This window comes from Staurois parvus, unplaced genomic scaffold (assembly GCF_062004578.1).
Source record: "Staurois parvus isolate SC_StPar_1 unplaced genomic scaffold, SC_StPar_1.0 ptg000597l, whole genome shotgun sequence".
Classification (NCBI taxonomy): Eukaryota; Metazoa; Chordata; class Amphibia; order Anura; family Ranidae; genus Staurois; species Staurois parvus.
Genome location: NW_028318393.1, coordinates 1,946,034 through 1,970,236, shown reverse-complemented (window position 1 = coordinate 1,970,236; position 24,203 = coordinate 1,946,034). Strand labels below are relative to the sequence as shown.

At 39.9% G+C, this 24,203-nt stretch overlaps 1 protein-coding gene across 4 annotated transcripts in view; it reads right to left on the bottom strand.

Annotated features, from left to right (window-relative positions):
* Nucleotides 1-362: 362 nt before the first annotated feature.
* Nucleotides 363-24,203, bottom strand: part of LOC149449887 (myomegalin-like) — a 415,368-nt gene continuing 391,527 nt past the window's right edge. For all 4 annotated transcript variants that reach the window (XM_089692642.1, XM_089692639.1, XM_089692640.1 and 1 more), the window contains 2 exons: nt 3,562-3,608; nt 363-705 (listed from right to left, as the gene is read on the bottom strand). In XM_089692642.1, the coding sequence (XP_089548768.1) occupies nt 700-705; nt 3,562-3,608 (53 nt within the window). In that variant the 3' untranslated portion in view covers nt 363-699. The remainder of the gene's footprint in view (nt 706-3,561; nt 3,609-24,203) is intronic.

The following is a 24,203-nucleotide window of genomic DNA, read 5'->3' as shown; positions in this document are numbered from 1 at the left end:
GATTTTGAAAAGTTGGGTGAATGGAACAGTACAATCATAGAAAAATCCACATTATATAGGCAAGTACCAATTGTAAAATTTCCATATAATTATTTTACTTATTAATTGGTAGTTTAATAAAAGGAAGGGGGGTGGTGACGGTCTGCTTTAAAGTAATAAATGTAATAGGAAATCTCTCCAGAGTGTGGAAAATTTCTCTTTTTAGACAACTGTTATTGAAAAAAGATTTCTCATGTATCCTTGTTCTAGTGACAACTAAACATTTTAGACTTCCCATCACTTACAACATGGTGTCAGTGGTCACCAAGACTTGCAGCCACATGAGTACAGTTGAGATGTAATAACAAATTATCCAGAGACCATTTCCTGTAGGTTATGTCTTTTTTTATTGAATTATACTGAAATAGACAAAAAAAACACCCTATCTTACATTAACATCTTGTAGCATATGAGATAATATTTGGTAAAATGTTAACAATATGCAGAATAGATAAAATACACCAAATTCATCAAATATTTTTATTAATTTATACAACATTTAAATTCTAATTCTATTTATAATAAATATTCAGAACACTGCATATCAATCTTTGGCTTCTGTTCATAATTCTAAATGTGTCCAGATTCCTCATTTGTTTCAGGTATTTTCATTTTTAGAAAAATGTTAGTTTTATTGAAGAAAATAATGCTGTTTTTGACCTATAGCTGAAAATGAGAAAAAGCATTAAATCGTGAACATTTCAAGTCATTAGTGACAAGCTTGGCAATCTTTACATCTTTACTCTCAGTTTACACGTGACTGTTGTCTAAAGAAATTTCTACATGTGAAAGGTTTACATATGCCTACAGATATTCTTGTTTACAAAATTGTGCTTTCTTACATTAATTTCTACTGATTTCTAAGACGACACATATTGGAAAAGATATGTTGTCTGCTCTGTGGTTCTATAAAAACAGAATCATATAATATTACTAATATCAGGGGCTACAAACACATGTGGGCACTCAGCATGTGGGCCTTCTTTATGTCTGATTTATTGTACTAATCTTGCTACATTATACATAAGACAATAAGATGAATTCATAGGGGGCTCATTGAAGCATATACAGTACATAGTCAATAGATTCAATAGTTAATTTATATGCTGTTAATACATTTATTCAATTATGTTTACATCTGTAAAAATTGACATTATCATTCTTTGTTCTGCTCTATGTATTAAAATTTAGAAAAATCAAATAAAGAATTAAAAAAAACAGATCCACTATTTATTTATCGCCTTTCTTTTCCTGAAATAAAGTAGTTGTAAACCCTTACATATACCCAGTGAAGTGACTAACCTCAGGTAATACACACAGATGATTCAAATCCTCCTACATAAACTGTACTTGTTTATCTGCATCCCTCTCTTTTCTACATCCTCCTAAATCACACATTTTAGCCAGCTCTAGCAGGCAAGAGGTGAGGATCTGAAGTCACACAGTGCAGAGCACATAGTAGGGAGCTGTCCGTAACCTGAGACCTTAGTGGAGGGAAGGACACACCTCCCTCAACACAAACTCAAAGGCAAACTTGCGCAGCTGAGGCTGTCAGACACAGACTGGGTGCTGGAGCTCCCCTCCCCTGTGCCTGTCTATTCCTTGGAGTCGAAATTAAAGCAGAGCTCCCCCCAAAAGGGGACACGTGACAGGTCCTATTAGACCACGGGGCCATTCACAAAGCACAGCACTTATCGTGCATGCGCAGTAGGCACCTGGCAGTGAAGCCGCAAGCTATCACAGCTGGGTGCCCTCACTGAAGATTCTGGCGCCAGGGAGAGAAGACGTCCGTTGAAACCAGTGGTGGTGAGGACACCGCTGGACCGAGGGACAGGTAAATGACTGTGTTTTAAAAGTCAGCAGCTACACTTTTTGTAGCTAGCTGCTGACTTTTTTTATTTTTTTCTCTTCAGGTGGAACTCCGCTTTAACTGTCAAATGACACATGCAGGTAGCAGAGAAGGTAGGCAGCAGAGATAAATCACACTCAGTGCTTTGGATTGAGACAAGTACACGTTATAGAAGGATATCATTTCTGTTGCTTTTTTCATTTCAGAGGTTTTTAGCCACTTTAAATACAACTTAAACACTGCAAAATTGTTTATGCAATCTCAGCTTAAAAGAGCTGGGAAGTCAGCTTTAAATGGTAAGTATATATTCAAGATAGGAATATGGTGCCATTAGAGTCAATTTAAAGCTAATCTGACTTGTGTTTTGGCTGTAATTTATTTTGAATGGCAACCCAATGCACTAAAGCAGTCCATAGATGAGCATTTTTTTTTCTGTTTAAACAGCGGAGTGACCAGAAAAAAAAAAAATTATTCCCTCATTCACACACTCGATGAGAAGAGACAGCCTAACAGGGTGGTTGTACAGAAGTCAATCAGTAGATTACCTTCTGTACAACCAAAGAGCCAATACATTTGGCTGGTCCCTGCTGAATTGGCCATATTTTGATCCATGTACTTAAGCCAGTTAAGTCCAATGTACCCACACTGCAGTGCACCATAAAGCAAAGTGACTTAATATTATGTGCTGTAACATGGTGCAAAGGAACAAAAAATAGTGCGGGTCCAATTGTAGGTTTGTTGTGCTGCATTGGCAGCACGTTAATGGGCTGCATGTACCCCATAGATGGTAACTCGCATTAGTTAATGCAACTGACTGGATAGCTCTTTGAGTAAACCTTTTGCTTTGACTCAAGTAGGTAGGTTTGCTATAATGTCACCTATATGTACAAATGTCTTGGGAATTTTATATAATTTGGTTCTTGTGGTGTCAAATTATTTACCAGATTTCCCACAATCAAAGCTGTCAGATTAAAGATGGCCAACGACATCAAATGTCTCATTTAGCTTAATGCAACTGGATATGGTGATGAACCTTATGACTATGATTTATTGTTTCCACTTGAAACAATTTGGAGTGGGAGATATCTTGAGGCTTTCTTGCACCTATTGGCATAAATATGCATGCTCTGGATGTTTACATTATGTCTACATACTATCCATTGCTAGCTTTGCAAATCAACATTTCCTTGTCTGGACACAGTGGCCCCTTACTAAGGTATAATCTACTGCAACAATGTATGTGTTATACCTTGACCTTGGCAGACTTGAACCACCACTTTATTTAATACTTCTCTTCTGGATCACAGAAGTGCACTTAGTTCTGCAGTCCTGTGACCCAGATTCAGCCGACAGCAAGCTAAAGCTCATTGTCGACCGACATCACACAGGCTCTGCAGGGATCCCAACTTTAATTTTGAGGATCCACCTATATGCCTGACCGGCAGCTGGCTCATCCTCTCAGCTCAACGCTGAGAGCCGGAGCCAGCCGCTCCCACCCCCTGCACAGCCTGGCGCTCTAGGGAGCGCTGGAAGGGCAATGCAGATTGCTAGCAGAGGACAGCTGCAACAATGGTCTGATGCTGCAGCCACATAGGTGAGTACTTATTTCTGTTTTTTTTATAATACCACATTTCTCTTTTAACCTAAAATTAGAAAATAAGAAGCACCCTTACCTTCAGGTTCGATCTTGCTTTCTTCAGAATTCCACAGGTACTTGTAACTGTAATATAAGGGTACATAAAATGTATGTAATATATGCCATTATAAATTAAAGTGGAACTTTACCCATAACAATTTGATTAAAAAACATACTGGGTTCCATTCACAAATTTGCCATTTACAATTTGCGATATAATACCTCATAGCATTTTTCAAAAAGTTTTTTTTGGCATTCACAAAAAACCTACTAAAATACTGCATACAGTATTTTGCCATGATTTGCACTAATTATTGCATTAAACGGTGCGCTAATTTACCGCAGGTGTGTTCTAATTTACCGCAGGGTTTCATCGTATCCAGCCACCAGGACTTCCAGTACACACTTCTCAGGGCCCAGGCAGAAGTGAGAGATGGCAGAGGAGAGCACAGCAGATGACAAGTCAAAATGTTGGATCTGGTGGAGCACATTGTAAGCCTTTCAACAGCTTCATTTGTTTTAGCAGTGAACGCACTTTCATGTTTGGCTTGTGCCATATGTTTGTAGCTGTATTTTCTGCCTCATTTCTGGTGCATACCTTGTTTGTGGCACATGTTTCTTTAGTATGATATGGCTCATTTCTGGTTTGTGGCATATGTTTGTTCTGTATTATAGGGCTCATTTCTGCAGTTTTCAACCCCTTTTAAGCTGTTTCATGCTTGTTTGCCAATAATGCCCGGTGTGAATGTTCAGCCTTTTCTTACCCATTTGTTTGGAATTGTGAAGCATGCCCCAACATGGTTACTGTGCATTTGTTTGATATAGTTTAGAATAGGAAAAGGAGATAACCACAAACTACATGTAATCTTACCAAGAATTTTTCTTTATTTACAGCTCCAAACAGCCAACTTTGAGGCAGACTTGGAGCCCAACTCACCTGTTGTGTCCTTAAAGCAACCACGGTCCAATGTAAGTATGTATTTATTATTCATACCTACACATGCATATGTTCAGAATGTGGTATTACATGTTTTTATAATGTCCAATAGATGCTACATTCCAAATTGAGCCAGGAGCAAGACAGGGAAACAAGAAAGCATCTTATGGAGGTACAGTGGGGCAAAAAAGTATTTAGTCAGCCACTAATTGTGCACGTTCTCCCACTTAAAAAGATGAGAGAGGCCTGTAATTGGCATCATAGGTAGACCTCAACTATGAGAGACAAAATGAGAAAAAAAATCCAGACAATCACATTGGCTGATTTGGAAAGAATTTATTTGCAAATTATGGTGGAAAATAAGTATTTGGTCAATATCAAAAGTTCATCTCCAATATTATGTTATATATCCTTTGTTGGCAATGACAGAGGTCAAACGTTTCCTGTAAGTCTTCACAAGGTTGGCACACACTGTTGCTCATATGTTGGCCCATTCCTCCATGCAGATCTCCTCTAGAGCAGTGATGTTTTGGGGCTGTCGCTGGGCAACACGGACTTTCAACTCCCTCCAAAGGTTTTCTATAGGGTTGAGATCTGGAGACTGGCTAGGCCACTCCAGGACCTTGAAATGCTTCTTACGAAGCCACTCCTTCATTGCCCGGGCGGTATGTTTGGGATCATTGTTATGTTGGAAGACCCAGCCACGTTTCATCTTTAATGCCCTTGCTGATGGAAGGAGGTTTGCCCTCAAAATCTCACGATACATGGCCCCATTCATTTTGTCCTGTACATGGATCAGTCATCCTGGTCCCTTTGCGGAGAAACAGCCCCAAAGCATGATGTTGCCACCCCCAAGCTTCACAGTAGGTATGGTGTTCTTTGGATGCAACTCAGCATTCTCTCTCCTCCAAACACGACGAGTTGTGTTTCTACCAAACAGTTCTATTTTGGTTTCAGCTGACCATATGACATTCTCCCAAACCTCTTCTGGATCATCCAAATGCTCTCTAGCATACTTCAGACGGGCCCGGACATGTACTGGCTTAAGCAGGGGGACACGTCTGGCACTGCAGGATCCGTGTCCCTGGCGGCGTAGTGTGTTACTGATGGTAGCCTTTGTTACGTTGGTCCCAGCTCTCTGCAGGTCATTCACTAGCTCCCCCCGTGTGGTCCTGGGATTTTTGCTCACCGTTCTTGTGATCATTTTGACCCCACGGGGTAAGATCTTGCGTGGAGCCCCAGATCGAGGGAGATTATCAGTGGTCTTTGTATGTCTTCCATTTTCTAATTATTGCTCCCACAGTTGATTTGTTCACACCAAGCTGCTTGCCTATTGCAGATTCAGTCTTCCCAGCCTGGTGCAGGTCTACAATTTTGTTTCTGGTGTCCTTCGACAGCTCTTTGGTCTTCACCATAGTGGAGTTTGGAGTGTGACTGTTTGAGGTTGTGGACAGGTGTCTTTTATACTAATAACAAGTTCAAACAGGTGCCATTGATACAGGTAATGAGTGCAGGACAGAGGAGCCTTTTAAAAAAGAAGGTACAGGTCTGTGAGAGCCAGAAATCTTGCTTGTTTGTAGGTGACCAAATACTTATTTTCCACCATAATTTGCAAATAAATTCTTTCCAAATTAGCCAATGTGATTGTCTGGATTTTTTTTTCTCATTTTGTCTCTCATAGTTGAGGTCTACCTATGATGCCAATTACAGGCCTCTCTCATCTTTTTAAGTGGGAGAACTTGCACAATTGGTGGCTGACTAAATACTTTTTTGCCCCACTGTATGTCATGATAGCTTCCTTTACAATCTGAAAGTGCATGTTTTGAAATGCTCTTACATGTAGGATGTGACTAGTTTACTACAAATATGCGCCTAGTGTTGTTTAAAGGAATTTCCAATAGAAATAGGCATCTTCATTTTCTTTCTTTTGTAGACACTCAATTTGTTGCAGAAAAAGCAAGGGGAAAAAGGCTTCATAATGGATAATTCCTAAAGAAAGTGCCATACTGCAATCTTGTGAAGGTATTTACTCCTGTTGAACCATACTTCACATTTGTCCATCTAACTGAGCATAACTTTGTGACTCTATTGTAGGTGAAGGATGCATTCACCAAAACAAATGTAGAAAGGATAAGATTGTTAACCGGTTGCTGACCAGCCACAGTACATATACTGCAGTAGGGCGGCATCGCTGCGCAAAATCACGTGTATATATACGTGAATTTGCATTTCGGGTAAGGGGCGCGCCCACCCTATCCACGCCACTGATCGCGGCCGTGGGTTTCAATTATCTTGTCCCAGCTGGTGATTACGCGCCAGAGCCCTTTGATTACCAGCAAACACTGACAGGGAGCACGGCTGAAGCTCTTCTCCCTGTCAGTTTGAGCACACTGGTCCGGATCGCTAAGGACAGCTTTCCGAATCAGTGTGTTACTGTGAAGCACAAACCCCCCCCCCCCGCCCCCTAGTGAAACACTCCCCTCACACAGTTAACCCTTTGATTGCCTCTAGATGCTAACCCTTTCCTCCCCAGTGCCATTAGTACAATGTCAGTGTTTTTTTTTTTTTGTACTGATCACTGATCCGCCACAGTCCCGCCATAAGTCGCTGATCGCCTCCATTATTAGTATAAAATAAATAAATAAATAAATAAATAAATAAATCCAGTATATATACTGCCATTTGTAGACACTATAACTTTCATGTAAACCAATTAATTTACACGTCTTGGGATTTTTCTTAGCAAAGACATGTAGCAGAATACATTTTGGCCTAAATTTATGACGAAATTTGATTTTTAAATTTTTTTACTGACCTGTTTTATAGCAAAAGGTCCAAAATTTTTTATTTTTTTTCAAAATTGTCAGTCTTTTTTTTTTTTTATATAGCGCAAAAAATAAAAAAAACGCACAGGCGATCAAATACCACCAAAAGAAAGTTCAATTTGTGAGGAAATAAGGCTGTAAATTTAATTTTGGTGCAGCGTTGCAAGACCGCGCAATTGTCAGTTAAAGTAATGCCGTAACACAAACCACTTCTGTAACCGCTTCCTGACCGCCCTATAACAGAAATACTGCTACAGGGCAGCACGGGTGCACAAAATCACATATCTCAAGGAGCAAGGCCCTTCTATCCCTCTTGTATTGAACTGTATTGTTGCTGTATTGTCTCTCGCTATATTGTAAAGCGCTGAGCATACTGTTGGTGTTATATAAATCCTGTATAACAATAATATATATACGCGATTTGCGCTCCCGTGGTTTTCACGCTCCTCCCAGATAGCGTCAGATTCCCTGTCAGTACACCAGTAATCACATTTAACTCCTTGATTACCAGGAACACGCTCATACACAATAAACCTCCATTGCTAGTATAGTGTCTGAACAGATCAATATCTTTGATCAGATCAGCACTATACCAGCGTTCACATTAGTATAGTGTCCCCAAAAACACAGCGTTAGCGGGATCAGCACCAACACCTGCGTTTAGCCCCTATGCTTACCCCCCCCCTTCTCCCCCAGCAAGTACAGTGTCAGTAGGTCACTGTCACTTGATACATTGCACACAAAACCGCAGTGTTCGCAGAATCAGGCCTGATCTCTGTTAACACTTGCTGGTAAATTTTGATGACTCTCATATGCAGCAGAGTGCCAGTACTAGTGCCACACTACCTTTTGGTGAACTGGCAAGCACCAGTGGCCTAGTACATCCTGGTCTTTCACATACCAGCACTGAAGTATTACTTGGTGACATGGCGAGTCTCATAAGTGTAGTACAAGCTGGTGCTGTGGCGAGCACAAGTATTGTCCCCCAACCACCAAGAATTCACACACAGTCCCATAAAGCCCCTAGTATCCTTCCAGATGTGCTTGTAAATCCGAATTGGCAGCCCACAAATTCTGCAGCACCTGTACTTCCACCATCCACTGCCCAACCTGAAATTCAGCTGGAAACCGCAAATTTAACTGCAGGCACATCCTGGTATAATTTTTTTCAGCCGGTGATCAGCTTTCACGTAAAAGCAATCCTAGTGGCTAATTGGCTGCAGGATTGCTTTTACAAGCATCGGGAGATGATGCCCCCCCTCCCCTTCTGCCTTCCAAGGTCTTCTCAGGCAGTCCTGTGCCATTGGGGGAACCTGAGAATGCAGCCGGTGTTTCTGCCAGCTGACCATAGAGCAGATTGGAGACAAGAATGGTGCCAATCATCTCTATAGTCTAAGAAATTGGAAGCTACGAGCATTTCATTACTTCAGTTTTGCAGGATATAAACAGCAGTATTTGTAAATTGGGAAAGCATCTGATCACACCAATCTTGGTTTGATTAGATAATATAAGGGCAGAGGAGATATCTAGAGTCTGATAGACCCCAGGTTTCTAAAAAAAGAATATATGACAATGCCCATTGAAGTTATAGGGGATATTTGCATTCCATGTGATAGCATTAAAAGTGATAAAAAAAAAAAAATGAAAGGGACTGTGTAAAAATTATTTAAAAAAATCAAAATAACTTTAAAAAAAAGCACCCTTGCACCCCCCCCCCTTCCCCACACGCACACCTGTGTGCTTGAGCATTGACCCTGTGCCAGTATGTAAACAGCAGTTGCACCATGCATGTGGGGTATCGCTGTGAACGTCAGATCAATGGCAGTAATTCTAATACTAGACCTCCTCTGTAAATCTAAAGTGGTGGCTTGTAAAGGCTTTTAAAATGTTGCCTATGGATATTAAAAACATATGCAGTTTTAAATCATGTCATGTTTGGTATCTATTTACTCGGCATACCATCATCTTTTATATTTTACCAAATAATTGGCCAATATATTGTGTTTTTGTGCATTAAAAGTAAAAAAAAGTGTATTTTTCTTTACAAATTTGCTTTTGAAAAATCGCTACGCAAATACTATGTGACATAAAAAATTGTAGTACCCACCATTTTATTCACTAGGATGTCTGCTTTAAAAAATATATAATGTTTGGGGGTTTAAATTAATTTCCTAGAAAAAAATACAGATTTTTTTCATGTGAATAAAATGTGTCAGAAAAGGCTTGAACTTCAGGGGGTTAGAAGAGTGAGTGATGTGTGGCATAAACCTCTAATGCTGGGCATAAAATGCCCCTCCCCCCAAAATAACCCCTTTTTGGAAAGTAGACACCCCAAACTATTTGCTGAGAGACATGTTGAATCAATAGAAGAATTAATTTTTTTACCACAAGTTTCTGGAAAATTACAAAAAAACCTTTTTTTTTTTTTACACAAAATTGTCACTTTAATGATTTACTGCTCACACATGCCATGGGTATATGTGGAATTACTCCACAGAATACATTCTGCTATTTCTCCTGAGTATGGGGGTACCACATGTGAGACGTTTTAGCAGGTTAACCAAGTACAGGACCCCAAATACAATAAGCACCTTCAGGTTTTTAAAGGGTTGTATTTCATCATTACACTTCCTGACTACATTTCAAAGTTTCGGAGGCCTGAAATGCCAGGATAGCACCAAACCTCCCTAAATGACCCTTTTTTGGAAAGTAGACACCCCAAGGAATTTGATAAGAAACTGGTGAGTATTTTGCAGATCTTGTTTGTTGCCACAAGTTTTTGGAAAATGAAGAAAAAAAAAAACAAAAACATTTTTTCTTTTTTTTTATATTTCAAAACCTTGTGAGAAAAAAATGAGATCTGCAAAATACTCATCATGCCTCTTTTTAAATTCCTTGGGGTGTCTACTTTCCAAAAAGGGGTCTCATTTGAGGGGGGGTAGGTGCTAGGGGGTTAGGCATTTCAGGGCCTCCGAAACTGTGATAGGAAGTGAAATGAGGAAGTTACGCACCTTCTGGCTTTCAAAGTGGTCATTGGATTTCAGGCTCCTCTATGTGGCTAGGCTCCCAAACAGTCTCACACATTTTGGGGTGTATTTTCACATATACTCATGGCTTGTGCGAGAAATATATCATTTAAATGACAACTTTGTGTGAAAAAAAAAAATGTTTTTGTGATTTTCCAGAAACTTGTGGGAAAAAAAATATCTTCCATGGACTCAATATGCCTCTCAGCAGATAGCTTAGGGTGTCTACTTTCCGAAAGGGGGTCATTTGGGGGTGTTTGTACTATCCTGGTATTTTAGCACCTCAAGAAATGTGATAAGCAGTCAGATAGTAAAAGCTGTGTAAATTCTATTATCTTTACCATAGTTTGTAGACGCTATAACTTTCACACAAAGCAATCAATCTACAATTATTAGGATTTTTTTTACCAAAAACATGTAGCAGAATACATTTTCGCCTAAATTTATAACTAACTTTGAGTTTACTATATATTTTTTATAGCCAAAAGTAAAAAATATAGTTTTTCTTCAAACTTTTCGGTATTTTTTTGTTTATAGCTCGAAAACTAAAAAGGGCACAGGTGATCAAATACCTCCGAAAGAAAGCTCTATTTGTGTGGAAAAAAAGGACATAAATTTTGTTTCATTTGGGTACAGCATTGCATGACCGCGCAATTAACAGTTGAATTAGTGCAGTGCCGAGCAGCAAAAAGAGGCCTGATCATTAAGGGGGGTAAATCCTTTGCAGGGCAAGTGGTTAAAACCAGCAAAGTTTAGGGTAAACAATAGGTGCTGTTTTTGCAAGGCAAATGTAAAGTGAATTTCTCTGCAACTTAAAAGTATCTTTGTGTTTTTCATAGTGCCCCAAAGACAAGGCCCACTATTCAATTGAGAAGAAACCGCCATTTAACTCTGAATCAAGTCAACTGCATAGATAGTAGCACAGAAGTGGATGTTGAGGGTGCAGACTAAACATACATTTCCTGTGTGGAGGATCCCTCAACTGACAGCAGTGACTCTTGCCCAAAGACTGCTCTCTCAAGATCCCAGAAAAGCAGACATTGTGAAAGTTCCATTGACAGCAGTGTCAAGCTAGTACCCCGACCAAGAGGAAACATTCAAATGGTCGACAATGAAATCTCAAGTTCACGTATGCAGAGAATGTGGCAGTGAAGCACCACCTGGCACCCTGCTTAAGTGCTTCCTTGCCGCTGGAACCCAGGAACAAGGTATTATAGCTGGGCATTGCACCCAAGAATTAGATGACACTAGCTTACAGTAGGTGCGACAATGAACTCTGTTTACTGTCAATTCACACAGAATTTATGCCACACGGGATCAGGTAAGCACTTGATCATGTTATCCTAAACAATGCAGATTGTAAACCGTAATATCATCAGTACATCTAATGACCAGAAAACAGCTAACAGTGACCTAATTAACAGTTAGCTAAACAACAGCTAGCAACTAATATCTAACAGTGATATATGTCACAAGTTAGCCTCTTGTTTGTTTATTCCTACCTCCTTGCTGCTCCTGATTCCTTTCACATGTGTGGTTTGTCTGTGCTTACCTATAGGCACCGTCTGCTATCCTCTGGGTTTTATTTCCTTCCCTTCAATCACTTCCTGGCCCACCTCCTAGTTTGCTTTTCTATATAAGACATGCTCAGTCTAGCTCACTTTGCCTGAGCAACTTCCTAGTTGTCAGAGCAACTGTGTGTTGCTACTGCCTGAATCCTACATTGACTACTTGTGTACTGACCCCGGCTTCTTTCTCTGCCCTTGCTTGTTTTGCGCCTGTCCTGACCTTGGCTAGCCTATCGGATTCTGTTTGTCTCCTCCCATTATACTCTGCTTCTGCGAGCGGTCTCCTCAACCTCAGCTGGGTGTACCTGGGGGCCGCGACCTGGTCCCAGCTTGCTGCAAGTTCATCCCCACCATCAGGGGCTCTGGTGAAGAAGCAGGCTGGGGCTTAGACTCCGCGCCCTGGGGATCCCCAAGTTGAGTATCAACAAGAGCTCACTACCACAGGTGCTGACAATATAATCAAACAGTAATCAAATTAACAGCTAGCAGTGAACAGTTGACGGTGATCTAATTAACAGTAAGCTAATCAACAGCCAAGCACCCAGACAATGCTTTGATCAGGGAGTCCAATGCAGACAGTCCGGCAACAAACCAACCACTGAATACATAAAGTACATTACACATGCTGTCTTTCAGGTAGTTATGTAATCTGTCCACTAGAAAAGTCCAACTTTTATTCAGCGTCTCTGTGTATACAGTAGAATAACAAATGATACTAATATTTTCTTAGTGAATATTCTTCTTCCACAAGTGCCAAAGAATCCTCTTCTTCCTCTTAGTGCCCTCAAAAATATTTAAATCGCATATAGTGTATTATCTACAACGCATGATATTCAACATAGCAAACCGCATTTACAAAAATTGTGCTAATGCGTGCAAAAAAGTTAGGTTCCTAAATCCATCCGCCTTCGCATAGGAAATATACCTCCAAAGGAATCACATATATTATTGTATCACAAAAATACTTTCACTCTGCTCGTGCTCCCTTCGTAACAAACTCCCAGTGCTAGTGTGCACACTGACCGCCACCTCTTATCTTATGCACCGTACCCGATGACAAGATCCGTATGCTTTAGAAAAAAGGAGGGGCTCTTCTCACTGTATAGATCAGGGGTGTCCAAACTATGGCCCTCCAGCTGTTGAAGTACTACAAGTCCCATCATGCCTCTGCCTCTTGGTGTCTTGCCTGTGGATGTCAGAGTCTTGCAAGGCCTCATGGGACTTGCAGTTCCTCAACATATGGAGGGCCATAGTTTGGACACCCCTGGTATAGATCATCCAAGATCATCCAGTTCTCAAATGGCATCATAACATGTTGCAAAGTACAACCAACATAGTATAGTAGGCAATAATAGGGTTTAATAGGGTTATAGCTCCTTTAATGATCAAACTGTGCTAAGCTAAATGCATTTTGCTATGTTGAATATCATGAGTTGTAGATAATGCACTATATGCGATTTATATTTTTTTGAGGGTACTAAGAGGAGGAAGAGGATTCTTTTGGAACTTGTGTAAGAAGAATATTCACTAAGAAAATATTCGTACCATTGGTTATTTTATACACCGAGACGCTGAATAAAAGTTGGACTGTTTTGGACTTTCGGGGGAGAAAGTGTTTTTTGGCGTCGGGGGGTTTTTCATTTGTTATATTTTGGTTTATTATTTTGTGTCATCACCTAGTATTATACCGATACATTTATTTATTTGTTCACTAGAAAAGTCATCATAAAACAAAACTCATAGAATGTTCCAACAGTCTGAAATAGTTGAATTGATTTATCTTCATAGATTTCTTGAGGGAAATTGCTAACAAATATTTCTGTCTCAAGTGGAGGAGCCTCTCCAACCTAGTCCATAGGAGGGCCCCATATTTCCTCTGGCCATTAACCTGTACAAGATTAATATTACACCTTTCTATGTACTCCAGAAGAGAAGTTTTATTGTCTTTAAGCAGAGAAATAACCCAAACCTCGCTCTCAGTGTTCATCATATTATTATCCATCATCACAGACTGATCCGCTCTCTCCATGTGATCAGAGGCTGAACTGAGCTCTTTTCCATGCTCTGACTGGGAAAAGCAGACCATATCCCTGGTCTCCTCCATGGGCCATAATCAATGGGTAGAAGGCTAACCCCTAGTTCCCAGCAAAAGCCCTGCCCTGGCTAGGTCTGTCACAGTAGCATTGGTCGAGAATCTGGTTAGTGTGTATGACAAGTTGCTGGGTACTCACATGCTTCATATACGTAAGAGTGACCAAGCCTGAAAAAAAAAACTATAAAAACTAATAACAAGAGCTCTAAATGCAGTTGGAATAGCACCCCGGAGTGAATAAAATTTGATAAAGAGATACTAGTACATCAAGGAAAAAAATCAAGAAGAAATTGGTCTTGATCAGGAAGGAAAGGTTAGTCTGACATTAGAAAGCATGACTACAAATGTTTGAATTTGTCTCAAGGAAATGTCACTTCATCTTTTCTAATGTACATCTTAGATATCTCACTTGTTGGCTTCATTGCTTATCTCTTTTCTTCTAGGCCGAAAACTGGTGACAGATTACAAGCTTCTGTGGAGAATTTGAACTATGAAAAAATGATGCAGCCCTACATCCATGAAAAGACAGTTACAGTGCTAGCCAAAGGTTTCGATACCTTGAGAAACAACAGAGGTAAGTACATAGTGTTCGTGAATATTCTAGATGTGAACTATACATGTGCAATGTTGATGCTGGGTTCTCCCTTGCAGTACTATTGTATGCTCCTTCACAATATAATACTTTTTTGGCAAACTTTCCCTAGAGGTGAACATGGAGCATCTTCGTCCAGTGTTGTATTTATCCTGGACTTGGGTGAGTTTGCAAGAAGGGGAGGACATGGGACAACTTTGATTTAATCAGTATCTGTTCTCTTGTAGAGGACCCCACAGAGATAGGAAACATCCTACTCTTTTCTATGGCAGCAGATGTTCAAGATCTAGGTTTCTCTGCATCTGACAAGAATGATGAGATCAACAAGTCTCAATAACAGCAGCCTACTGTCAGTGCTGAGATAGTCAACCTTCGCCCATCGTCTTAAAGTTCACAAACAAAGAAAACAATTTCAGCCAAAGTTCCGCAGATGTTAATGCCAATTTGGGTTTGCCCACTTCACCAATCAACATACCATGTGGGCGTACTATACGTTGCCCATATAAGAAAGTGTAACTGAAGGGGACTTTTTTTTTTTTTTTTTTTTTGGGTACAGCAGAGAGAGGCTAGAACATCTGTAATTTTTTCTTGCTGTCTGGCCCTGTTAGGGACATTCACTCTCTCAATTTCTATTGTTTGTCCTTAGCAGTGATAGTGAAAGGACTAGAAAACCCTACATTTTGTCTTGTTATCCAAACAATAGAGGGTGAATTTCACTAATGGAAAACAGATGGCGAAAACACACTGACACTCCATTACTGTATCCAATAAAAAAAAATAGTTTTGCCCTTTAGTTAGATTTCAAGTCCTTTGGGACGTTCTATTTGGCAAAGTAAGAGCTAGAACTTGGCACATGTGTGTTTCTTGAATATTGAGAATAGCCATTGGGTGCTATTTACTAAAACTGGAGAACAGAGAATCAGGTGCAGCTGGTCATACTAACTAATCATCTTCTATTTTCAGCTTGTTCTATAAAGCTTCGACAATAACACCTAGTAGTTGATTGGTTACTAGACCCAGCTGGCCAGATTGTATGTGCTGCAGTTTTCATTCAAGACAATGTTGAGCCTAGTTCTTGGAGCTTAAACAACATGTTTAGTGGTGTGTATCAAAATGGGATGGGACAACTAAGTTCCTTTGTTATATACCTCACAACTAGTAAATACAGTGGGTTTGCACAGTTCTGATCTAATACTGGTTGTTTGGCCTAATAATATTGCTGGACAACATGTTTTTATTTCTTTGTTTTAATGTAGGTTTTTGTAAGCCAGCATAGAAGAATGGTTTTGTGTGGTGAACATTTTCACCTAAGATATGTCCATAGATCTTTGTGTAAAATGAATGTACTGCCAGTACATGTGACATATGTTCAAGCAAGAGCTCAGAGCTTCAACAGAAGCTGCCAAAACTACCAGACTGTGTTGAAATGAGAGGGTTATAGACATCCTGATATGGGGCCACTTTCCTGTGTTCCTTTGTAACAACCACAGCATTTTCATCAAAACCAGAGTAAACTGCATGGTAGGATTTACAGAGTAAGTTGATGCATACTTTGAAAAATAGCTTTTTATGAAGCCCTGTCGAACTTGATGGCCATGCTGATATGATTCATGGATCAATGGAAAAGGGTCCTCATCAGTGTCTTGAACCTCAATATCCAGGCCCACGATGGGCTAAGTTGTGAAGGATGCAACAGGCCAAAAACATGTCACTGACTTTTTCAGGGCTATAGTGCAGAAAACCACTGGATAGCAAGATACAGCAGAATTTGCTTTTAAGAACCCCAAAGGTCTGCTCAGTGACATGTTTTGTCTTAGTAATTGCTGCATTGTTGCAAGAGTCTGCAGATGTTGAGCACCTCAGGAGTGGTGTTAGTAGCCAGGGTAGACAAGGATAGCCAGAATCACCCATTTGAAACTGCCATTTTTGGAACAACAATAGTATATCATAATGAGTGGGTCATAACAGGAACAGTTTTTTCCTACATTTTGATTCTCATTGCTGAACATGATTGTAATGTGAAGGCCTTAGGCCATATGTAAAGTGCCTTAGATGGAAATGGTTACACCAGGATGAGGATCTAGTTTAGTCATTTCTTTACCAGGCAAGGCTAACAATCTGCAGTGTATATTTTGTGTGCAAGGTGGGAGGAGTGAACACAGGAGTGGAACATATGAACATATACTTCCATGTATGATGTATGTGGCATGCAATGAGACATATTTGAGAGTAAAAAGTGTCTAACAAGAAACCAACCTCAAGTTATTCTATTAGTGTAAAAATGGTAGTAGAGCTGTGATTGCCTTAAGATGTGGGCATTGTGGACAGATCCTGGGAAGCCAGTGACTACATTTCTGATGAATATTTTGTCCTGTATTTTTTCGGGAGTTGTAGCATTCCTGTTACAGTGGATGTGTTCTTTAACAGAGGGGGTAAAAAAAAGGCACATGGGTACAGTCTATGACACCCATGACATTGGGAATCTCAGCTACTGCATAGAAGTCTTTCTTAATCTGATCCCACTCCTGATATGTGTTAGACAGGTAGATATATTTGGGGTCAATTTGCCTTTAAACCTGAAGGGCCTTAGCAAGCAAATGTGAGAAAGATGGGATACCCCCACCAACTCTTCCACTACCATCTGATAGGAGGCCTTGCCCAGAAAGTGCAGGAAACCCAGGAACTTTGTCATTGGCAGCATGGCATGACGACGTTGGGTAGTGGACTGCAGAAAAGGGAACATTTCCACAAAGGGAAGCCTAATCAGGTCCTTAGATATATTTATATAGCACTTCTGCTTCAGGGAAATTATCCAGCAAGGTGCGCTGCTTAAAGGAATATGAACACATGACAACCACCCTTTTCTTCCTGGCCCTCCTTAAAATGGCCTGAAACCCCCATAAATTTGACTCAAAAAGCTCCATTAGGAATGTAGGGGAGAGTAATGCAATGCACAGCTGGCAAATGAGGTTAGACTAGCCACATGCTCATTAGATTGTGATTTTTGAAACATTTCCATGCCCTTCTCATTCAAGCGTGATGAATGAGAAAGTGACAAAGTCATCACCTTCCATGATTACCACATGCCTGGACTACTAATTAATTAACACATGCATTTATTTAATTATTTCCATCTGTGAAATGAGTTTAACACCTTTTCATGCAGTATTTACCTAGTGTTTTAAGCGTTTTGCAGTAAATACCGCAAAACAGTATAGTGCAGTGGTCGGCAAGCCGCGGCTCGCGAGCCACATGCGGCTCTTTACAAACTTTAATGCGGCTCTTCTGTGTGCCGGGCGCCCGCTCCCCTCCCTCCTCTCGGGCGGCCGCCCCAAAAGTCAGGACTCTGCAGCTAGCCCAGCAATGGGCAAACTACGGCCCACATACGGCCCGGCGGACCTTTTAATCCCGCGGAGCGTGGCAAACATTGGCCGTCAGGATGTAGGCGGGGCAGCGTGACAAACTCCTCTCCTCTCACAGTCCGCCCTGAAGACCGGAACGGCGCGGGAACACGGCGAGAGGAACGCGCGGAGCAAAGGTAAGTAAATTGAGACAATATGGGGAATGAATTACTATAGGGGGGATGAATTACTATAGGGGGGATGAATTACTATATGGGGGATGAAATACTATGGGGGATTAATTACTATGGGGGATGAATTACTATAGGGGGGATGAATTACTATGGGGGATGAATTACTATATGGGGGATGAATTACTATATGGGGGATGAATTACTATGGGGGATGAATTACTCTATGGGGGATGAATTACTCTATGGGGGATGAATTACTATGGGGGATGAATTACTATATGGGGGATGAATTACTATGGGGGATGAATTACTATGGGGGATGAATTACTATATGGGGGATGAATTACTATGGGGGATGAATTACTATATGGGGGATGAATTACTATGGGGATGAATTACTATGGGGGATGAATTACTATATGGGGGATTAATTACTATGGGGGATGAATTACTATATGGGGGATTAATTACTATGGGGGATGAATTACTATGGGGGATGAATTACTATATGGGGGATGAATTACTATATGGGGGATGAATTACTATGGGGGATGAATTACTATATGGGGGATGTATTTTCAGTTTTAAAAATGTGGCTCTCAAAATAAATTTCAATCGTGGTTTTGGCGAGATTTGGCTCAGTTGAAAAAAAAGGTTGCCCACCACTGGTATAGTGATTCGATGGTTTTAAGAATGCATACAATATTTATGGAAAATGTGTCTGAACACCTAAATACTGCATACCAGTTGGTTTTGTGAATGGAGCCCGTTGTTCTTTATCAAGGAACATACATTCCACATTAAATATGCTACCAAAATGAGTGTGTGTTGTAAATTGCCTCCAGCATTGTTCCTGTTTCTTCTTGCTAGAGGCTGCCATTATGCTGAAGTCCAGAGCCCCTGAGCAGCAGTAAATCTTTAAACTGTCAGAAGATCAACCTCTACATTTTTGGCACAGTGCTAAAAAAAGAGAGCAATTGAGCATGTAAGGAGCAGGGTGAGACAATGTATTACTGGACTTTAAATAGTATAGGCACTTATTTTTAATGTTTTACATAGCTATACCTGCAAAAGGGGCCAGCATGAAGTGATCTAGCAGATTTAATTTTCTTACTAAAGTTACACTTTAATGTGTTTCTGGTATCTTCACCATACCAACACAGCATAATGTGTATTTTAAAGAGTAACTCCATTGTTGTTGAGAAAAATACATTCCCCTGGGTGATCTATGCACATTGCTGGGATCCTAACAAACGTTGCAGAGTCATACCTTTTGATATGCTGAAAAATTGCTGTTTGTCTGTGTATATGTGCAGAGTGAATCTGTATGGGAGTGGTTTTATAATTCTCAATCAGCTGCTACACCTGCAGGGCTCTAATGAAGAAAGCTGCAGGGTCTGCATCACTTGAGGTGTGTTTTCCCTTTGGGAGTATCACACCAAAAATGACATTTTTGGTGCAGGGGATGCTCAAAATCTGACTTTCATCTTGGTGCAGACCTCTGGGAAAGTCAGTAAACCAATTACACAAGCAGGAAATGACAAATCTGGGGGGGCGTTCTGTACACCATCTGTGTACAGAAAGCCTCCAGATAGCCGTATATATCCCATAGTTTGTACACTCTATAACTTTCACACAGGCTAATTACTATACATTGATTTGGGTTATTTTTACCAAAGAAATGTAGCAGACTACATTTTAGCCAGAATTTATGAAGAAAGATTATTTGTTTGCAAAACCCTATAACAGAAACTAAGAAAAATTAGCTTTTTCATAATGTTCAGTATTTTTTTGTTAATATATATAAAAAAAAAACAAAAAAAACAAGTGATGATTAAATACCACCAAAAGAAAGCTCTGTGTGAAAAATGAATACAGTTAAATGAGCACAGTGCTAAATAGCAAAAATGTCCTCGTCATGAAGGGGGTATAGCCTTCAAGCGGTTAAATTATATACTGTATTTTTTTTTTTTTTGGAAATGAGAGAAAAGAAATTTGAAAGAAATTTACACCACACAGAGATGTAAAAGACAAGGCACCGTGTTTTTTTCTTAAATAATTGTTTCAATTTGTCTGAAATCAAACAATACCAAATGTGGCTGTTTTTTAAAAGTTATGGGGAAAAACGTGGTGTAGGAACAATGGTGTATATACAGTCTGAAGTGTTAGATTATGAATATGCTGAATATTTGTAATTAATATTTTTTTCATCAGGGTTACTTGAATTTAAAGCAAAAAAAATGTTTAAAATAGTTGTTTCTAGTCATTTTTTCAGTTCCTTATGTATGAACTGTACATATATAATGATGCTATGGAATACTTTACACTACTACTCTTATAAGTGAGAATGCCACATATGTATGTCTTAGTCACTTGGTGTAACCATGGCAGGGCTTAGAAACGGAAGCACATTCTGACTCTTAATAGCTGAAAACTGGCATGTCAGTTTTTTTGGCACCGAACCACATTTACAGTGGCTCAGAAGTGGCAGGACCCCAGAAACTACCCCAACAGATTATATTTAGAAAAATAGACCCCTCAAGGTTTTTGGCAACAGGTATAACAGGACTTTGAACTCCAGTTTTTCAGAATGCACATGGTAGCAATATATAAGGAAAAAATTTAGGTACAAAATCTTCAACAAAAGCATCAATTCAGTGGCGGGTTTTGCAAACTCAGTGATGGCATGGTAAAAACTACATCCAGCAATATGTTCTGCTATCTCTCCCATGCACAAAGATACCATATACTGTTAGTATGCCTCAGTTACTTTGGTGGGAACATAACATGGCCCAGAAATAAGTGCCACCAATGGCCAGAGTCCCAGCTTTTTTTTTCGTTTTGACGATGTCTACCCTAATGTATTATACATAATTTTTTCCAGACAGATAGGGCTTTAATATGGTAGCAAATTTGGATACCCATATTTTAAAATTCCTTTAATTATTATTTATTTCCTTGGGTTCTTTTGAAAGTAAAGAGTAAAACATCTGAAAAAATTTAATTTTTCTGTAATTTTTCTCAACCTAACATTTACACAGATTATCATATTAGCATGACTTTTATGTTACAAAGCAGAGTGGTAAAGCTCAAAGTGAAAGCATTCATTTAGGAAAGTTTTATTCCCCTAATTCTCCTAAAAATTTGAATAAATTTGAGTTTATTTACATGAGCTTGATGCTTGTGAAGTGAACATAAATTTTATCTGCAATTTGGCAATACTAAACACATGTATAATGTGCAGGTAAATTCCCTGAGATGGTTGTATGTAGGTGATACCTATAGAGCACTCTGTTGAAGCATCAGAAGCCCAGGAGCTGATCGCTTCAGCTCCTGGGCTTGGCACTGGATGCTAGCTTGCACAGACGCCCATCAGGCCCCAGAAGAGCCACTGATTCCATTCATTGTTTTAAAATGGACAAGACTCACAAACGGGTATCATGGAAGTACCAACTATGAAATATACTGTATATGAAATCACTGTATATTTCTGATATTTTGGATAAAACTTCCTGATGAAGTGTACTGTTGATCTAAGGAACACGTAGAGGAATATTTCTCTCCCCACCAGGTTATCCCCAACTGGTACAACAAGAAAGATATACATGATTTTTTGTCTGGAGATACATTGAATTATGTGGGGAAGATGGAGTCAATATACTGTAGATAATAAATAGATCAATCGATATTGCAACATCTGTGTCCTTGCAGCCAGCAGGGAGGGAGGGAATTCTGGCTGAGGCTTGACAGCACTGCAGGGAAGGTTGACAGGGGATCACTGAGGGGGAAGCACTATGGGGGGTGGGGAGTCGTTCCGGTGGCAGGGAGGGCAGTGGAGGGATGCCGGTCTGAAGATGCAGGAGGAGGTGGTAGGCAGGATCGGTGCAGAGGAGTGTGGAGGGAGACGGGGTAGAAAAAATGGGTACTGCCGGGCTTAGTGAGGTGGGCGTGTCAGAATTGTAGGTGATGGGGGTGAGAATCCCAGCAGACTATCGGTGGCAGCACATTCTAGTTAAATGGCTCTGATCAGTGGATTGTCATCCACTGATCAGAACTATTATTTTGTTCAGTAGTGTTTGCTATAGGTGATCATGAGCTTATACCAAAACTGTTCAGCAAAGAAGGAATGCAGGTCTGTATGGCATACAGACCTGGCCAGCTGGAAGCAGTGCTGGAGGGTCTGTACGCTGTACGGACCTGGCAGTGTAAGGGTTAAATGTTTTAAAGTGCATTTTGACTTGTGAAGTACCTTGGAAGATCCCTGTTTATGTTTCTTTTTTCATGCATAAATGTTGGAACAAAAAAGGAAGATGTTGGATAATTTCTCCATACAAATTCAATGGTTTAAAAGCCTGAGTGTTTTTAATTTATAGTCATTACACTTGGAATGTGTAATCTAAAGATAGATGGCTTTTTTTAACCATATACCAGAATTTTTGTATACTTGTTTTGCAAATGAACATTTAGGTCTTATCCACACTGTATGTTTGCACATCTTCTTAATGCTTTCTCCTGGCAAGAGAAAAACAGCATTAAAAATGTGCCTAAACCATGTTTTGCAAATGCTTTTAGCTGCATTCTGATGAATTCAGGCTCATCAAGTGTTTTGGCATCCATTTATTTAATTGGCCTTACTACTGTACAAATGATTCCTAGAGCAGTGTGCGCGTGTGTGCGCTTTTTAAAGTGTACAGCAGCAGATAACTGATTACAGGTGGTGTGTAAACTTCAGCTTGAGCTATTAACCTCTGTAAGGCTTTTTTACAACAAAGGAGACAGTGGAATTATGTGAAAGGGACTTTAAAGCTCCACCTGCTGACTCAATGAAAATAAAAATACTGGTATTCAATATTGTACCTCATCAAAAAAGAGAAAGAGAAGCTGTGAAATTACTACATTCCATTTAAAAAAAATCTATGCATGAGAGAAGCTGAATTATAGTTTTTTTATTTTTTTTATTTTTATGCTTTTCCATATATAAATGTGTTTGTTAAGGGCTCATGGAATGAATATTGATTGACAATTGATTTACATTGAGAGACTTTTTTCGATGTTTATTTTTTTCTGGTTCAATAGTTTTTATTGTTGAGGCCAAAAATTACAACACAGATCTCTCACGCAATGGAGCTTGATGAAAATCCAGCCACTCACACAAGGCAGCTTAATGAAAATCCAGTCAAACAGGCATGGATGGAAAAATGCACAACAAACATTTCAACAAGAATAAAGGCCAAGAAGTGACCGCACAGGGAAAGCCGTTGGTCTACATATATTCCCTGGGCCCATGGGGTGAACAGGTACAGTTGCAAGAAAAAGTATGTGAACCCCTTGGGATTACGTGGAGTTTTGCATGAATTGAGCATAAAATGTGCTCTGAAGGTCATGTAAATCACAACAATAGAAGAACACAGTCTGCTAAACATAATACTACACAAACATTAGATGTTTCCATGGTTTAATTGCACATAACATGTAAACATTCACAGTGCAGGGAGGAAAAAGTATGTGAGGCCCTAGCTTAATGACTTCTCCCAGAGCTAATTGGAGCCAGGAGTGAGCCCACCTTGACTCCAATCAGTGTGATGATATTGGATGTGTTGCTGACAGCTGTCCTGCCCTTAAAAAACACACACCTGTTTTGGGTTTACTGGTTTCAAGAAGCATTGTCTGATGTGAACCATGCCTCGCAGAAAAGAGCTCTCAGAAGACCTACGATCAAGAATTGTTGACTTGCATGAAGCTGGAAAGGGTTACAAAAGTATCTCCAAAAGCCTTGATGTTCATGTGTCCATGGTAAGACAGACTGTCTACAAATGGAGAAAGTTTAGCACTGTTGCTACTCTCCCTAGGCGTGGTCGCCCTGTAAAAATGACTGCAAGAGCTCAGCACAGAATGCTGCATGAGGTAAAGAAGAATTCCAGAGTGTCAGCTAAAGACCTACAGAAATCTCTGGCACATGCTAACATTTTTGTTGACACATCTACAATAAGGAAAACATTAAACAAGAATGGAGTACATGGGGGGACACCACGGAGGAAGCCATTGCTGTCCAAAAAGAATATTGCAGCACGTTTGAAGTTTGCAAAAGAGCACCTGGATGTTCC